The 13,165-nt window shown below is 43.5% G+C and overlaps 1 protein-coding gene across 3 annotated transcripts in view; it reads right to left on the reverse strand.

The window, feature by feature from the left end:
* Nucleotides 1-13,165, reverse strand: part of TENM1 (teneurin transmembrane protein 1) — a 697,668-nt gene that overhangs the window by 410,420 nt on the left and 274,083 nt on the right. For all 3 annotated transcript variants that reach the window (XM_075538255.1, XM_075538256.1, XM_075538254.1), the window contains exon 4: nucleotides 6,652-6,892. In XM_075538255.1, the coding sequence (XP_075394370.1) occupies nucleotides 6,652-6,892 (241 nt within the window). The remainder of the gene's footprint in view (nucleotides 1-6,651; nucleotides 6,893-13,165) is intronic.

Consider the following 13,165-nt stretch of genomic DNA (forward strand, 5'->3'; position numbering starts at 1 on the left):
GGGAAGACTTCAATGCGCGCGCGCATGTGTGCACGAGAGAGAGATAAATGAATTAACGTCTAAGAGTCAAATAAGCACCAATAATCTCAAATCAAGCTGAAAATAGGCCACATGTTCATAAGAAACCACCCCATTGCTCTAAATGAATTAAAATCATAGTCCAACATGGAGAAGGTTCTTATAGACTGCACTGCCTAGTCAGAGTCATTAGAGCTGCGGGCACTGTGGCTTAGGGGAAATGTGTCAGAAGACTGGTGACAGCAGAGATTGGCTTTGATTTTCCAAAGGCACAGGAAACGCCTGGGCTCCTTGGACTACCCCAAGCAACATCATGTTGATTGAGTGCAAAATTCTAGAACAGGTTATTGAAAGGATGATTTGTGCGCACTTAGGAAAAGAAAAAGCCATAACCATGAGAAGGCAGTATGCATTTTTGAAGAACAAGCTATGTTAGACAAATCTCCCTTCATTTCCATTTTTGACATAGTGATTTGATTGGCGGGTCAGTAAAAATGTAGGCAACGCCATTTCTGGATATCAGCAAGATTTTTTACAAGGTCCCTTATGATAGGCTGGCAAACAAGCAGGCATGTGGGTTGTGTGCAAGGAAAAGGAAGGCTGTCTAATGGATAAATGCCAAACTGCAGGGAAGTCTCAAGTGGTTTATCCAGAGCTCTGACCTTCATCTTGTCCTATGCACCATTTTTACTAACGACATGAAAATGGAGAAAGTGTATCTAACCAACCAACGGATAACAATTAGGGTCATGGCAAGACCTTTGTCTGGTAGAATTAGAATTCAGTTGCCTCTCCACAGGTTGCCCAAAATAATACTAATAAACAAACAAACAAACAAAAAAGCCAGGCTCACTGACATCCAGCCACTGCTGACTTATAATGACCACTGTGGGTTTCTGAGACTGTAACTGTTAAACAGGAGTAGAAAGCCCAGTCTTTCTCTTGAGGAGTTCTTGGTGGTTTTGAACTGCTGACCATGTGCATTGCAGCCTAAAGTGTAGCAACTACATAACCAGACCTCCTTCTTCACAGGCTAATAAGATAAACTCAAGTTAGGCCAAGTTGAGACTAAGAACATCTTTCTATATGCACCTCCTCCATCCAAATGAGCAATTAAAAACACTTCAGGAATGTAATTAAAGAATAGAAGAAATGTGGTTTAGCCTCGGAAATTGTTTTAAAAAAACCAACAAATCAAAACATGTGGGTAGGGTTTGAGTTTACCAGTGTTCTAAATGCCAATCTGTGGTGACATGTGGCAAAACAAACAGCTGACCTTGGAATAGACTGCGTTGACACGAGGACATTGTGAGGACAAAGGGGGTCACTAGTTGCTAGTTATAGCAAACTATTCAGGATGAATAGATCAAAGGTGACTATTTTCAAAGACCTATTTAAGGGACATCATATATACTCCCAGGCCTTGCACAGGGATATATATGTTTGTGTATCATTCATCTTCTTTCCCTCCTTCTATTCTCAGTAGACTGAGGGAAATATTGAGTAAACCAGGTAATCTAAAGCAATGCTACGAAATGAAAAGCACAGCCCGTATGAAATGGGTCAACTGGGCTGCTTAATATCCATGTTAATTTTGAACCATGAAATACCAAGGGGGTTAGGCAATAAGACAGGTGAGAGGATGCAGTGAGAGGTAGCATGAAGTACACTTGGGACCCTGTGGTACAGTGGAAACCAGAGATTTTGTTAAGAGGAAGTATAAACGAGATGGCAACAAAAGCAAGACTGAGCTGATAGAGAAAAACAAAACCAGAAAAACCCCGCTGGACAAAAGAAAGGAACGGAGAGGAATAGTCATCCTAGGGAACTGAGTCACGCTAGTTCCCGTCTTTTGGAGTTGAACAATATTTTCTGGGACCCTAGACTGAAGCGAGACTACAAGGAAGTTCCCAAGTATTGGAGGTAACCTGAATGACCACCGCTCCTGACCAAAGAGCCTAAGAAGAGCTTAGACCGGCATCATCCTTGAGCATTATGCTTCAGGAGCTATGAGGATGAACTGGGTGCATTCTCAAGAAAATCCCGGAAAAGGGAATTTGAAACCAAGTCACGGGAGGAACAGGGGGAACATTTAGCCAGAAGGAAAGAAGTAGGAAGAGTTGCCAGCAAGCATCTGAAGGGTTGTCAAGAGAGCCGTGGTGGTTCGGTCCGGTGATAGAATTCACTGATGCCATGTCAGGATCCCTTCCAGGAGGGATACCTGGCTTTCATTTCTAGCCAATGAACCGAATGCAGAACCATTATCCATCTGTCAGTGGTGGCTTGTGTGGTGTGCTGATGCTGACTAGGTACAGTGGACCTTCCAGACTAAGAGCAAATGGGAAGAAAAGCTTGAGCTCTACCTTAGAAAACCAGCTGATGAAAACCCTATTGGGATTACAATGGTCTGATGCTGTTCTCAGTGGGGTGGCCTTGAGTTGGGTCTGACAGTATGAAAGGAGCAGACAACAGCATCTGAAAGACTGTGAGGTATATGAGAACTTCTACTTGTCCGTGGGCTCTGGGATTCTATCTACTATCAACAGGCATACATTAAAATATGCTAGATTTTGATTCAATAGAAACCAGCTTATAATGGTAGATTTTGATTCAATAACAACCAGCTGGAATGGAAGGCCTTCAGAAAGTGTCAAGTCCCTGCATGGGAGATAGAGAAGCAGAGGCCTGTGACCACCTGGTAGAAATAATAATATCATTTTAAATTTCTATAATACTATGTGAATGGATCTCTGACAGTGGCACGGTTCTGTATTCGGCTGCTAGCCATGAGGTCAGCTGTTTGAAACTACCTCAGGAGCAACATGAGGCTTTCTGCTCCCGTAGAAGATCTGTAGCCTTGGAACTCCACAAGGGCAATGCTATTCTGTCTGGGAGGCTCTCTTTGAGTTACAATCGACCTTGACTGGCATTGCACTGGTCAATGTGAGCTTGAAACAGCGGACGAAGTACTTTCTGCTATACTGATTGGATCATTGCAGCAAGCTGCTGAGGCAGGTGTTTTTTTTAAATCATGTTATTGGGGGTTCGTACAACTAAATCCGAATCCAAACATACATTCATTGTGCCAAGCACATTTGGACATTTGTTGCCATCATCATTCTCCAACATTTTCTTTCTACTTGAGCCCTTGGTATCAGTTCCTCAATTTTCCCCCTCACTCTCCCACCCTCCCTCCATCACAAACCCTTGATAATTTTTAAATTACTATTATTTTGTCATGTCTTACACTGTCTGATGTCTCCACTCACCCACTTTTCTGTTGTCCATCCCCCAGGGAGGGGGTAATATTTAGATCACTGTGATAAGTTCCCCCTTTCTACCTTACCTTCCTCTTACCCACTTGGTATCGCTACTCTCCTTATTGGTTCTGAGGGATTTATCTGTCCTGGATTCCCTGTGTTTCCAGTTCCTATCTGTACCAGTCTCCATCCTCTGGTCTAGCCGGATTTGAAAGGTAGAATTGGGATCATGATAGAGGGTGGGTAGGAAGCATTTAGGAACTAGAGGAAAGTTGTATGTTTCATCGTTGCTACACTGCACCCTGACTGGCTAGTCTCCTCCCAGCAACCCTTCTATAGGGGAGTGTCCAAATGGCCTATCAATGGGCTTTGGGTCTCCACTCCACACCCCCACTCATTCACAATGATATGATTTTTTTTGCTCTTTGATGCCTGATAACTGATCCCATTGACACCTCATGATCATACAGGCTGGTGTGCTTCTTCCATGTGGGCTTTCTTGCTTCTCAGCTAAAGGTCGCTTGTTTATCTTCAAGCCTTTAAGACCCCAGACGCTATTTCTTTTGCTAGGTATGCATCATCAGTTTTCTTCACCACATTTGCTTATGTATCTGCTTTGTCTTCAATGATTGTGTTGGGAAAGTGAGCAACATGGAATGCCAGTTTAATAGAACAAACTGTTCTTGCATTGAGGGAGTAGTTGAGTGGAGGCCCAATGTCCATCTGCTACCTAATACTAAACCTATACACATATGCACATAGATCTCTTTCCCATTTGTCATATATAAATATATTTACATTTGTACATGCTGTATTTAGACCTCTATAAATGCCCTTTGCCTCCTAGTTCTTTCCCCTATTTCCTTTTACTTTCCTCTTGTCCCACTATCATGTTCAGCCTACATTTGGCTTTCAGTAATTCCTCTTGGTTATATTGCATTTGATCAAGCCCTACCAGGCCTCCTACACCCTCCTCGCCATCGATTTTGAATCACTTGGCCCTTGGCCCTGGGTTTTTAAACACCCACTTCTTTTTACCCCGGAACATCAGTCCCCTTGTTTTCTTCTCCAGATTGTTTTCCCCACATATCTTATCTAGATAGACTGAGGCAGGTGTTATATTCAGGTTCACAGACGAGGAAGCTGAGGCTCATTGAAGTTATGTCACAGAGTTCAACGGTGGTGCCAGCGTATGTACAGAGTTCCCTTTCCTTTGCACCATGTGAAATGAACATTTTCTTCTAGATACATTTGGAAACTCCTAGTTGATCAGCCTTCTAGGGTTTTTTCTTTTTTAATTAAATTCATCTTGATGTTGCTGAATATATTTTCAAATGTACTAAAAAGGTACTCTGTGCTCAGTCTCACATGAAAACTTATGTTCTTCTCTGCATCTTATGAAACTGAGACCAATTAATACATTCCTTGTCTAGACACAGAAGGTCCGTGGGTGCAATTTGTACAAACATGCCTAGATGTACATTTCAAATAAGAATAGTTTTCTCTCTCCATTTGCCTGAACCCATCCCCCAAAGTCCTTCCAGATTTCCTGTTATTTGGCTTCTTCAAGGAAATAATTGTCCGGTTTGGGAGCTAGCTCCCCCACCCCGTTTCCTCTATTCTCTACAAGTGAATGAAAGGTGACTGAAAAATCACCATGGCTTGAGAAAAAAAATCCTTGAAGAAGGGAAACGTCATTCTCTGTGTCTTGTGTTTCCCGTATCTTTCCATTTTCAATAAAAGAAAAACAACAACAACAAAACAGAGTGACATACAAACACAAACGACAGCACTAATACATTTGTAGTAATAGGTGCTGACTGCTTTATTTTCTATTGGGAAGCATCTGAAATAGCAGCTTATGAAGCTATTTAATCTGATAAATGATAGATGGTACAGAGATTCCTGGTTTGGGGCCACTGTACTTTTAGTTTGTTGATGGTGACATATTCTTTGATGCCATGTCTGGCATTTAATTTAATATGCCGCAGAGGAAAAAAAACAACAACCCCCAAACAGTCTTTGTTAGTCCTCCCCTTTCAGTCTCAATTACCAGATCGCAGGGTACAGACTGATCAGAGCTGACACCAGATATTGTTTATCAAGTGGTGTATTATTCCCATCGTTTATATGTAAATGTGTTTAGAAGAGCTTTGAAAGTAGATGTAAAACAAAAAGGCATATGCGAGATACAGGATAGTCCTTGAATTTAAAAGATTATCATGTGATATTTTATTAGTGAATGAGCCCTGGTATTGTACGTAGTTGGTTACACGTTGGGCTGCTAACCACTAAGTCAGCAGTTTAAAACTATCAGCCACTCCTCGGGAGACAGATGAGGCTCCCTACTCTCATAAAGAGTAACTGGATTAATGGTTTCTTGGGGGTGGGGGGAAATGGGGAGCTAATAACACTAAGTACAAGACAGAAGAAAATGTTCTAAAATTGTGGTAATGATTGTACAACTCTTTCTGATGTGGTTGTGAATTAGTGAATTGTATGATATGTTGATTAGTTGCTCAAAAATTGTGTTATAAAAAATTTAAGTACATAGAACTAGATGAATTAAAAAACAAAAAATTACAGTCTCGGACCCTGTCTTATAGGGTTGCTATGAGTCACAACTGCTTCCTGGTCATGAGGAACAGTAGTGATGGTTTTCTATGTGAACAGTCAGTTGTCATGTCTGATTTTGAAAAGCGTGATTTGAAAAGGGGAACGAGGTCCTAGTTCCCCAAGTCTCCTACTACAGCCAGTTTTAACCAGGAGGCCTCAACTGTGGAGGAGCCGTCTCCAAAGGACAGGACAGAGAGCTGAGGAGCGAATCCTAGAAGCTGGCATACAGCACAACTGAGGGGAGGCTTTTGCTCCTAAACCAAACTGCTTTCGACAGGCAGAGCGGCCTTCCAGAATCACTCATGTACTTCTGCTCCGTGAAACAACCCTGCCCTTTCAATGTTCCCAATAAACTAAACACGACGCTCCCCCTTTTCCTCCAATTGTGCTCGGATTTGCCTGCATCCTTGCAAGTTCTGGAAACAAGGCGGCGTTGGCTGGCCCTTTGAGGCTGCAGTGAGAGCTGAGATGATTGCCGTGTTTGATATGTATTTGTGCGTGTCTGACGGTGGGGTATCAGTGCCTCTGTGATTCTATCATTTCATGAGCATCTGTTTCTGTGCGTGTGTCTGTGGGTGGGTGTGGGTGTAGGTGTGTGTGTGTGTGTGTGTGTGTCCATTGGCCCATGCACCTGGCCTGTAGCTGGGTGTACATTTGGGTGTCCCCACCGAGGTCTATGGTCAACTGCACGCCTGCCTTCACTACACTCATCCCCAGCCTTGCTTCAGTCTCCTGGGATCAGTAAAAGCACAAATACCTGGTCTCCAAGGGTATGTTGCTATTCAAGACCCAGCTGTTATGCAGATGCACTGAATCCTGGGTACTGGTTGGGGGAGCGGGGGCAGCAGGGCTGGGCTGGCTGCGGGTAGTCATTGATCTCCTCTGAAGCGAGTCTGCTGTGGGGGGTGGTTTCCTGGCACAGGTGCAGGCATGTGGAGGCGGCGGCGGTGGTGGGAGAGGCCTGAAGGTGAACTGGTTGGGTTGGCTGCTCTGCATGTCTAAACAGGAGAGAAGAAAAACAAAAATCAAGAGTCACTCGACCGCTTTGCAGTCAGGGAAGCACAGCATGTCAGACTGATCCAGATTTCAGAATAATATAACCTGTCAGGGAGGAGGGGTTAGAGTTTTAAGTTCCGTCTACCTATAAAAATGTCACTTACGTTACAAAAGCATGTGCTGCCCCTTGCTGAAATGTAAAACATTTGTCCATTGCATTTACATGTAAATTTTGGGGGGCTAGAGCAGCTAAAAAGTAAATGAGGCAGCCTTACACAATTTCTCATAGTTTCTGCTACTGAACAAATAAATCATCAACAAGACACCACGTTACAGAACAGAAGGGAGCTGGTTTCCATCAGTTGCACAATTCTTGCTTTGGAAAAATACCCGAGAGAGGCAAAAAGTGGTTGCTCGGAGAAAAACAAAACAAAAATCTTTCGGCATTTCACAGGAAAACAGAACGCTAATTTCTGGCTTAACCCAGGAAAGGATGGTAGCCAGCCAACATGGGAGCACGCACGGGCATCAGAACAGTTCGCCCGGGCATAACTCAATGACCTGAAAAGAATCTCTGGGCAAGAAATCCCCCAACTCCTAACTTGGAGAGCTCCTTGGAAAGATCAGTTTAAAGGAGTTTGTTCAAGTTCTGACATGTCCTTCCATGGCCAGGCCAAGCACAGGCCACTCCGTTGCCATACCTTCTTATGCTACACTCACTGCCACGCAGTCAATTCCAACTCATGGTGACTCTAGAGGACAGGGCAGAACCAGCCCTGTGCATTTCCATCACTGTGTCAAAAGTCCCATCTTTCTCCTGAGGAACGGCTGATGGTTTTGAACGGCTGACCTTGCGGTTAGCAGCCCAGCCTGTAACCACTTATTGACCTTCTTCTACCTGTTTGCAGAAGGGATTGCCTGGGGCACCACTGTTTTCCTGTGGCAGGCCCACGTAAAGGCAGTGAGCTAGAATGTGCCCATGAGAAATACCCCAATTAAACCCCTTTGAAAAGAAATCGGTATTGTTGCTGATAACACCTCTTTTTTTCCTCCCACAGGAGAAAGCTACAGCACGTTGAAGTGGTTTCTTGTAACACCAGCCCTTCTGCATCAATGTTGTCCTACCTCTCAGATGACCGAGTATTGGGAAGCAGGAAAGCCCCGGAGGCTTTCAGTAGCTAGCAAAGGGCTCAGAGCTAGCTGCTGCTGAGGGACCCGCTGCAGGGGCCAATCACAGAAACAACAGAGAAACCACCTCTTTTGATCCTTCCAACCCACACTTGAAATTTCAGGACACAGCATATTTGTTTCCCATTTTAAACTGATATGATTATTCTCAGAGCAGGTGACAAGCTAGGCTGTATTTTCTAATATTAAGTGTCTTTTGCTTTAAACAAACTCGCTATAGGAAAACCAGAAACATAGGGAAAGGCATGGTGAACATTTGCTTTCTTTAGCTAATCAAAACTCCAACCAAACTCACTACCATCTCGTTGATCCTGATGCAGCGGACCTTACAGGACACAGACTGTTGGTTTCTCAAAGCATAACCACGACGGCACCAGGGCTTCACTTTTAAAATATTTTTTATATTGAAAAGAAGCTAAAATGTGTCATGAATTTTCTAAATCACTTTCATTTTTCTGGGCCCACTCCCAACCCCCTATGCAAGAGGGCTTCAAGAAGATTATGAGAAAAATTCCCATTATCTTTTCATCCATTTTCCATGAACTTTGGGAAACTCTCACACACTAAAAATAAAAAATCATCACAAGTACTTGTTGCCTCATTGACTGTTTTTAATAAACCCGTGGGCTCACTCTGAGAATCAGAACTAGTCGCAAGTTTTCCAGTCTCGGGACTTTAAAGAAACAGGGAATACGAAATCCCAAATGACTTTAAAGATCCCCTGATGATATGGAGGAGGAGAAACCTGACCATCAGATTGAACTGCCCAAACTCAACTGGCTAGTTAGCAGAATGGCCCGGCCTAGCATCCATATCCCTAGTCTCTGGCCTGGTGCAAATCCCTCCAATACAAGTTCCCTCTCTCCACTTCAATTTCAGAGACACAGAATGTTCTCAGTATTCTCCGGGTTCCATCTTTGATACACACCACCTTTCCTGGCAGCTATTGCTTTACATGCCTGCTTCCTTCTCAGGACCCCACCCCCCTCCTTCGATGCAGAGGTGAGGCAGTTCAGCACGGTATAAAAAGCACAGCATTATAAGGCCAGGCAAATCTAGGATTGAGTTTTCTCTCTGCCACTTAGAACCCTAAAACCTCCCCTTTTAAAATGGAGAAATGGATTCAAAGAGATACACTGTGTACAACGTGCCCACCTGCCAATAGTAGGTCCCTGGGTATTTATTGAAGTAGTAGTAGTATTTCTACTACTAGAATTTCTATGACTATTAGTGAATGTCAAGACTGGAAGGTACTGCAGGGATCTTCTAGTCAGCCCTCTGCCCTCCTGTCATCATTTTACCATCACAAGAACCTCAAGGATCAGAGAGGGGAAGTGACTGACTCAAAGTCATTCAACTTAGAAAGAATTTTCCTGCCTGAAGCTGATAATCTCCAGACTGATACTCTATTCTATCACACTGTTTTGGACAATAAATGTAACACTCTCTGACCCAAACGCTTCTTATTCTTATAAATGGGGCCCAGAGGGTGAAATACGATAGCGTTCCTTTACTACTCCGGGTGCTGTGCCCTATCGCCCCCAACAGACAGCATGCTTCTTCTGCAGAACCAGGTTATGTTCTACTTCCCTTGTATGCCTCATTGCATGGCATACAGTGCTGGGTGGTGGGGAAAAAATCGCTAACATGCTTTTTAGTGATAGACTACTTTTTATGGATTTGACTACTCTGTGGGACCTGTCGAACCCCCTCAATGTTTCCTTCGGTTTTCTCCTCTGATGTAGCCTCTGACAATCAATTCAATTGGACAGCAAACAGTAGGCTTCCCTCTTACAGGTTTATTAGTGCAATTTCTGCTGGCGGCATGGGAAGGACAGTGACATCCTGCAGAGGCTGCTCACCGAAAAGATGTCTCTCCAAAAGGCCAAACCACCAGCAGGGTTACACGCTGCAGACTTGCAGCCTAAAGCCATGTGTACAAAAGTGGTCCTAATGTCTGAAGCAAATGAAGGTTAGAAGAAGAGAAATCGGTCCATGTTCAGCCCCTCTTCAAATGACACGTGTGACACCTACTAACCTAGTTTTGCAGTATTCTGTCAGACCCCAGCACCGTCGCTGAAAAAGTTTCCATTCTGCGGAGGTGTTCCAAAAAAGGAGAACCTCGGGTCTAGTGGCATAGTGTGGAGGTGCTAAGCACAGGTCAGCAGTTTGAAACCACCAGTTGCTCCTTGGGAGTAAGAGGAGGCTTTCTGCGCCCATAAAAAATTACAGTCTTGGGAAATCCATAGAGGCTGTTCTACTTTGCCCTAGAGGGTCACTATGAGTTGGAATCAACTCAATGACAGTGAGTTTTTGGTTTGGGTTATCATCTAGATTTGTGGCTGGCTGGGTTTCCAAAAAATCATTCTTTTCCCCCTCTCTTGTTATTATAAAAATGATTTTAAAACTGAGAAGCATAGTCATGGCATTATGGCAACACTGCTGCTTCATGGAATCACTGTGATTATGGACGTATAGGCTCAGTATATGTATATTTTTTATATTTCTGTTTCTACAGTGTATTTTTGTTTCTACATTTCAACTCTCTGTGGGTGGGTGGGGTTCTTTGCTAGTTAATATTGTCTCTACAAGCTTTCCCAAGATTTGACTGTTGTGCCGAGTGGAATACATCTGGGCCTTATGAAATGCAAATGATCTCAGCTTCATTCTTTTTTGTTACCTCAGGAGAAAAGATGGGGAATGCATTATTCCCTCCCAAATGAAGTAATTTAATCCTTGGGCTCTGTGAAATGGGATTTCCCAATATTCAACACTAATGAAAAGTACATTAGTACTCAGTGTCAGGGGCTCTAGAACACCAATTCCAGGGGGTTAAGAGTCACATGAACTCACTTCCAAATGTGTCTGGCAACCCTACACTTCTGCACCCAAGAGAGAGAGGCTTGGGAGAAGGGGAGGGAGTGGTGATTATGCAAATGAGGACATCCAGACCGACTTATAAAGCTTTCGGAACATGAATTAAGTTTTCAGATGCATTGGTCTAATTCATATTGGATAGAAGCCAGTTTCAAGTTTGAGGTCTTAAAATAACTCAGTTAAGATAGTCTTTCCTAGAGAAAGTTCCTCCCATCTGGATATTGAAGGCATTTCCTTTGGGGTGTGGTAATGATGCCAATAAGTCTAAGTCTTCAGAAACATAGCGTGGATGCTCATTCTCTAAAAAAATTACATGGGAGAAAACATAGGTCTTGCCCATGTTTCCATCTTTTTGCAAAGAAACCTTTTTTTTTTTGAGTCACATGGTAGAGACCCTTTTTACTGGGAACTCAAGGTCTCTCTGCTCAACTGTCAACCACCAGTGCAAGCACTGGGGAAGAGGTATGGCACGTCCTCAAACAACTGGGAACCGAAATAGCATGTGACCCAGGATTAGTGCTAGATGGTATGTCCCCTACGGAAATAAAGAATATAGCAGGAGTATACAGAGGCACACCCTTGTTCATTGCAGAGCAGTGCACACTAGGAAGAAGATTGACACATCCCAAGTGCCCATCGGTGGAGGAATGGATAGATAAACTTTGATCCATACACACAATGGAATACTATGCATCACTACCAAATGAGGAGGAATTGGTGACACACCTCATGACGGATTTGGAGGACATTATGCTGAGTAAAGTGAGTCAAACCCCAAAGGACCACTAACTATTGTAGGAAACTACTGTTACAAAGAAACTAAGAAAAGGCTTTCATTCCCAAGGAGGAAGATTGTAATGGTTATTAGGGGTAGAAAAAGCAGGCTGGGAAAGGTAACCAAAAGGCTAGACTAGAGGGTAGACAGGTGTTAACCTGGGGGAAATGGAAGATAGTTACCGCCAGAGGGAGACAGCAGCGAGGAGAGGACTAAACAGGACAAGCCCCTGGGAGGTTGGGTAGATGGTTTACATTGCTGACTGGAAAAAAACAATGGTCTGAGATGTAATCCATCACCTAATTCACAAGCAAAAGTTTGAGCAACAAAAAGTCTTTAAGCTGAGAAAAACTGGGAACCTATCAGGTGTCCCACCGGCGATCTGACTCCTTATGTTTCATTAATGCCCGCATTACTGAAGTTTGCTGTGCAAAACTGCTCCTGGGAGTCAATCTCAAGGGGAAAATGGCATCAGGGGCACCACACTCAAAAGCCTTGTTAGGAACACATGACAAAGAGGAACCTGATAGCATGCCAGCAGAGTTTACACAGCATAAATACAACAACCAATCGGGTAACACTTTAGGAACCTGAAGTTTGCTACTAGAAGGAGGTGCTGGTTGTTGCTTGTGAGTTACTGTGCTGTAAAGGAAGGAGAGTTACCTGAATGGACAGGAAGTTGGCCAACCAAATGAATGATTCCCAAACCAATGTTGTACCTGAGAGCTGATAGTCTTACAAAGTGACCTCCCTTAAACAAACTGACCTCAGTAGTATTGGCCTAGTTAATTTCCAGATCAGTTTTATTCTTTAGTGACACCGAAAGAAACCATCCCCCATTCCCCCAATATGTCTTTACAATCTCCACCGCCCACCCCAAATTCCTCTTCCAGGTATGTTGCCCCAAAGGGAACATCTACTCCTATAAGCTTCACAGTCCAAGGACGTTTGTACTTGCTGGTCCACATTCGTCTTTCATTAGTCCATAGGCCTCAGAATACTGACCTTCCACAACCTTTTCTCTGCAATTCTTGGAACCCCCAAATCTCAGAAAGTCAAGACTTTTGTTCATTTGTTCAATTTTGTGGTGGCAAAACCTGGCTTGGACAGCTTATGAAGGTATTTGTGCTCTTGCTTTCTCCCACGTGCTCTTATTCCCATGTTGCTTCAGCAAGATGAATACGTTTTATGAAGGGATGCAGGCTCACACTCTTCTTTGTGGGTTACCAAATAGGCAGTATATGCATGGCAGGATCTTTGTAAACTCTTTCAGAAATTTTAATTTCTGAACCAAGTGGACCCCAGGGGGCCTGTGTTTGTATTTAACCACTTCCCGAATTCTCGTAAGGCAATCTTAATGAATGCTTATCAGGATCTTAGCAATCCACATGTGCAAAGAACATCAGGGCACCAAAAGTTATTGCCATAACTGCAC

This window comes from Tenrec ecaudatus, chromosome X, assembly GCF_050624435.1.
Source record: "Tenrec ecaudatus isolate mTenEca1 chromosome X, mTenEca1.hap1, whole genome shotgun sequence".
In the NCBI taxonomy this organism is placed as follows: Eukaryota; Metazoa; Chordata; class Mammalia; order Afrosoricida; family Tenrecidae; genus Tenrec; species Tenrec ecaudatus.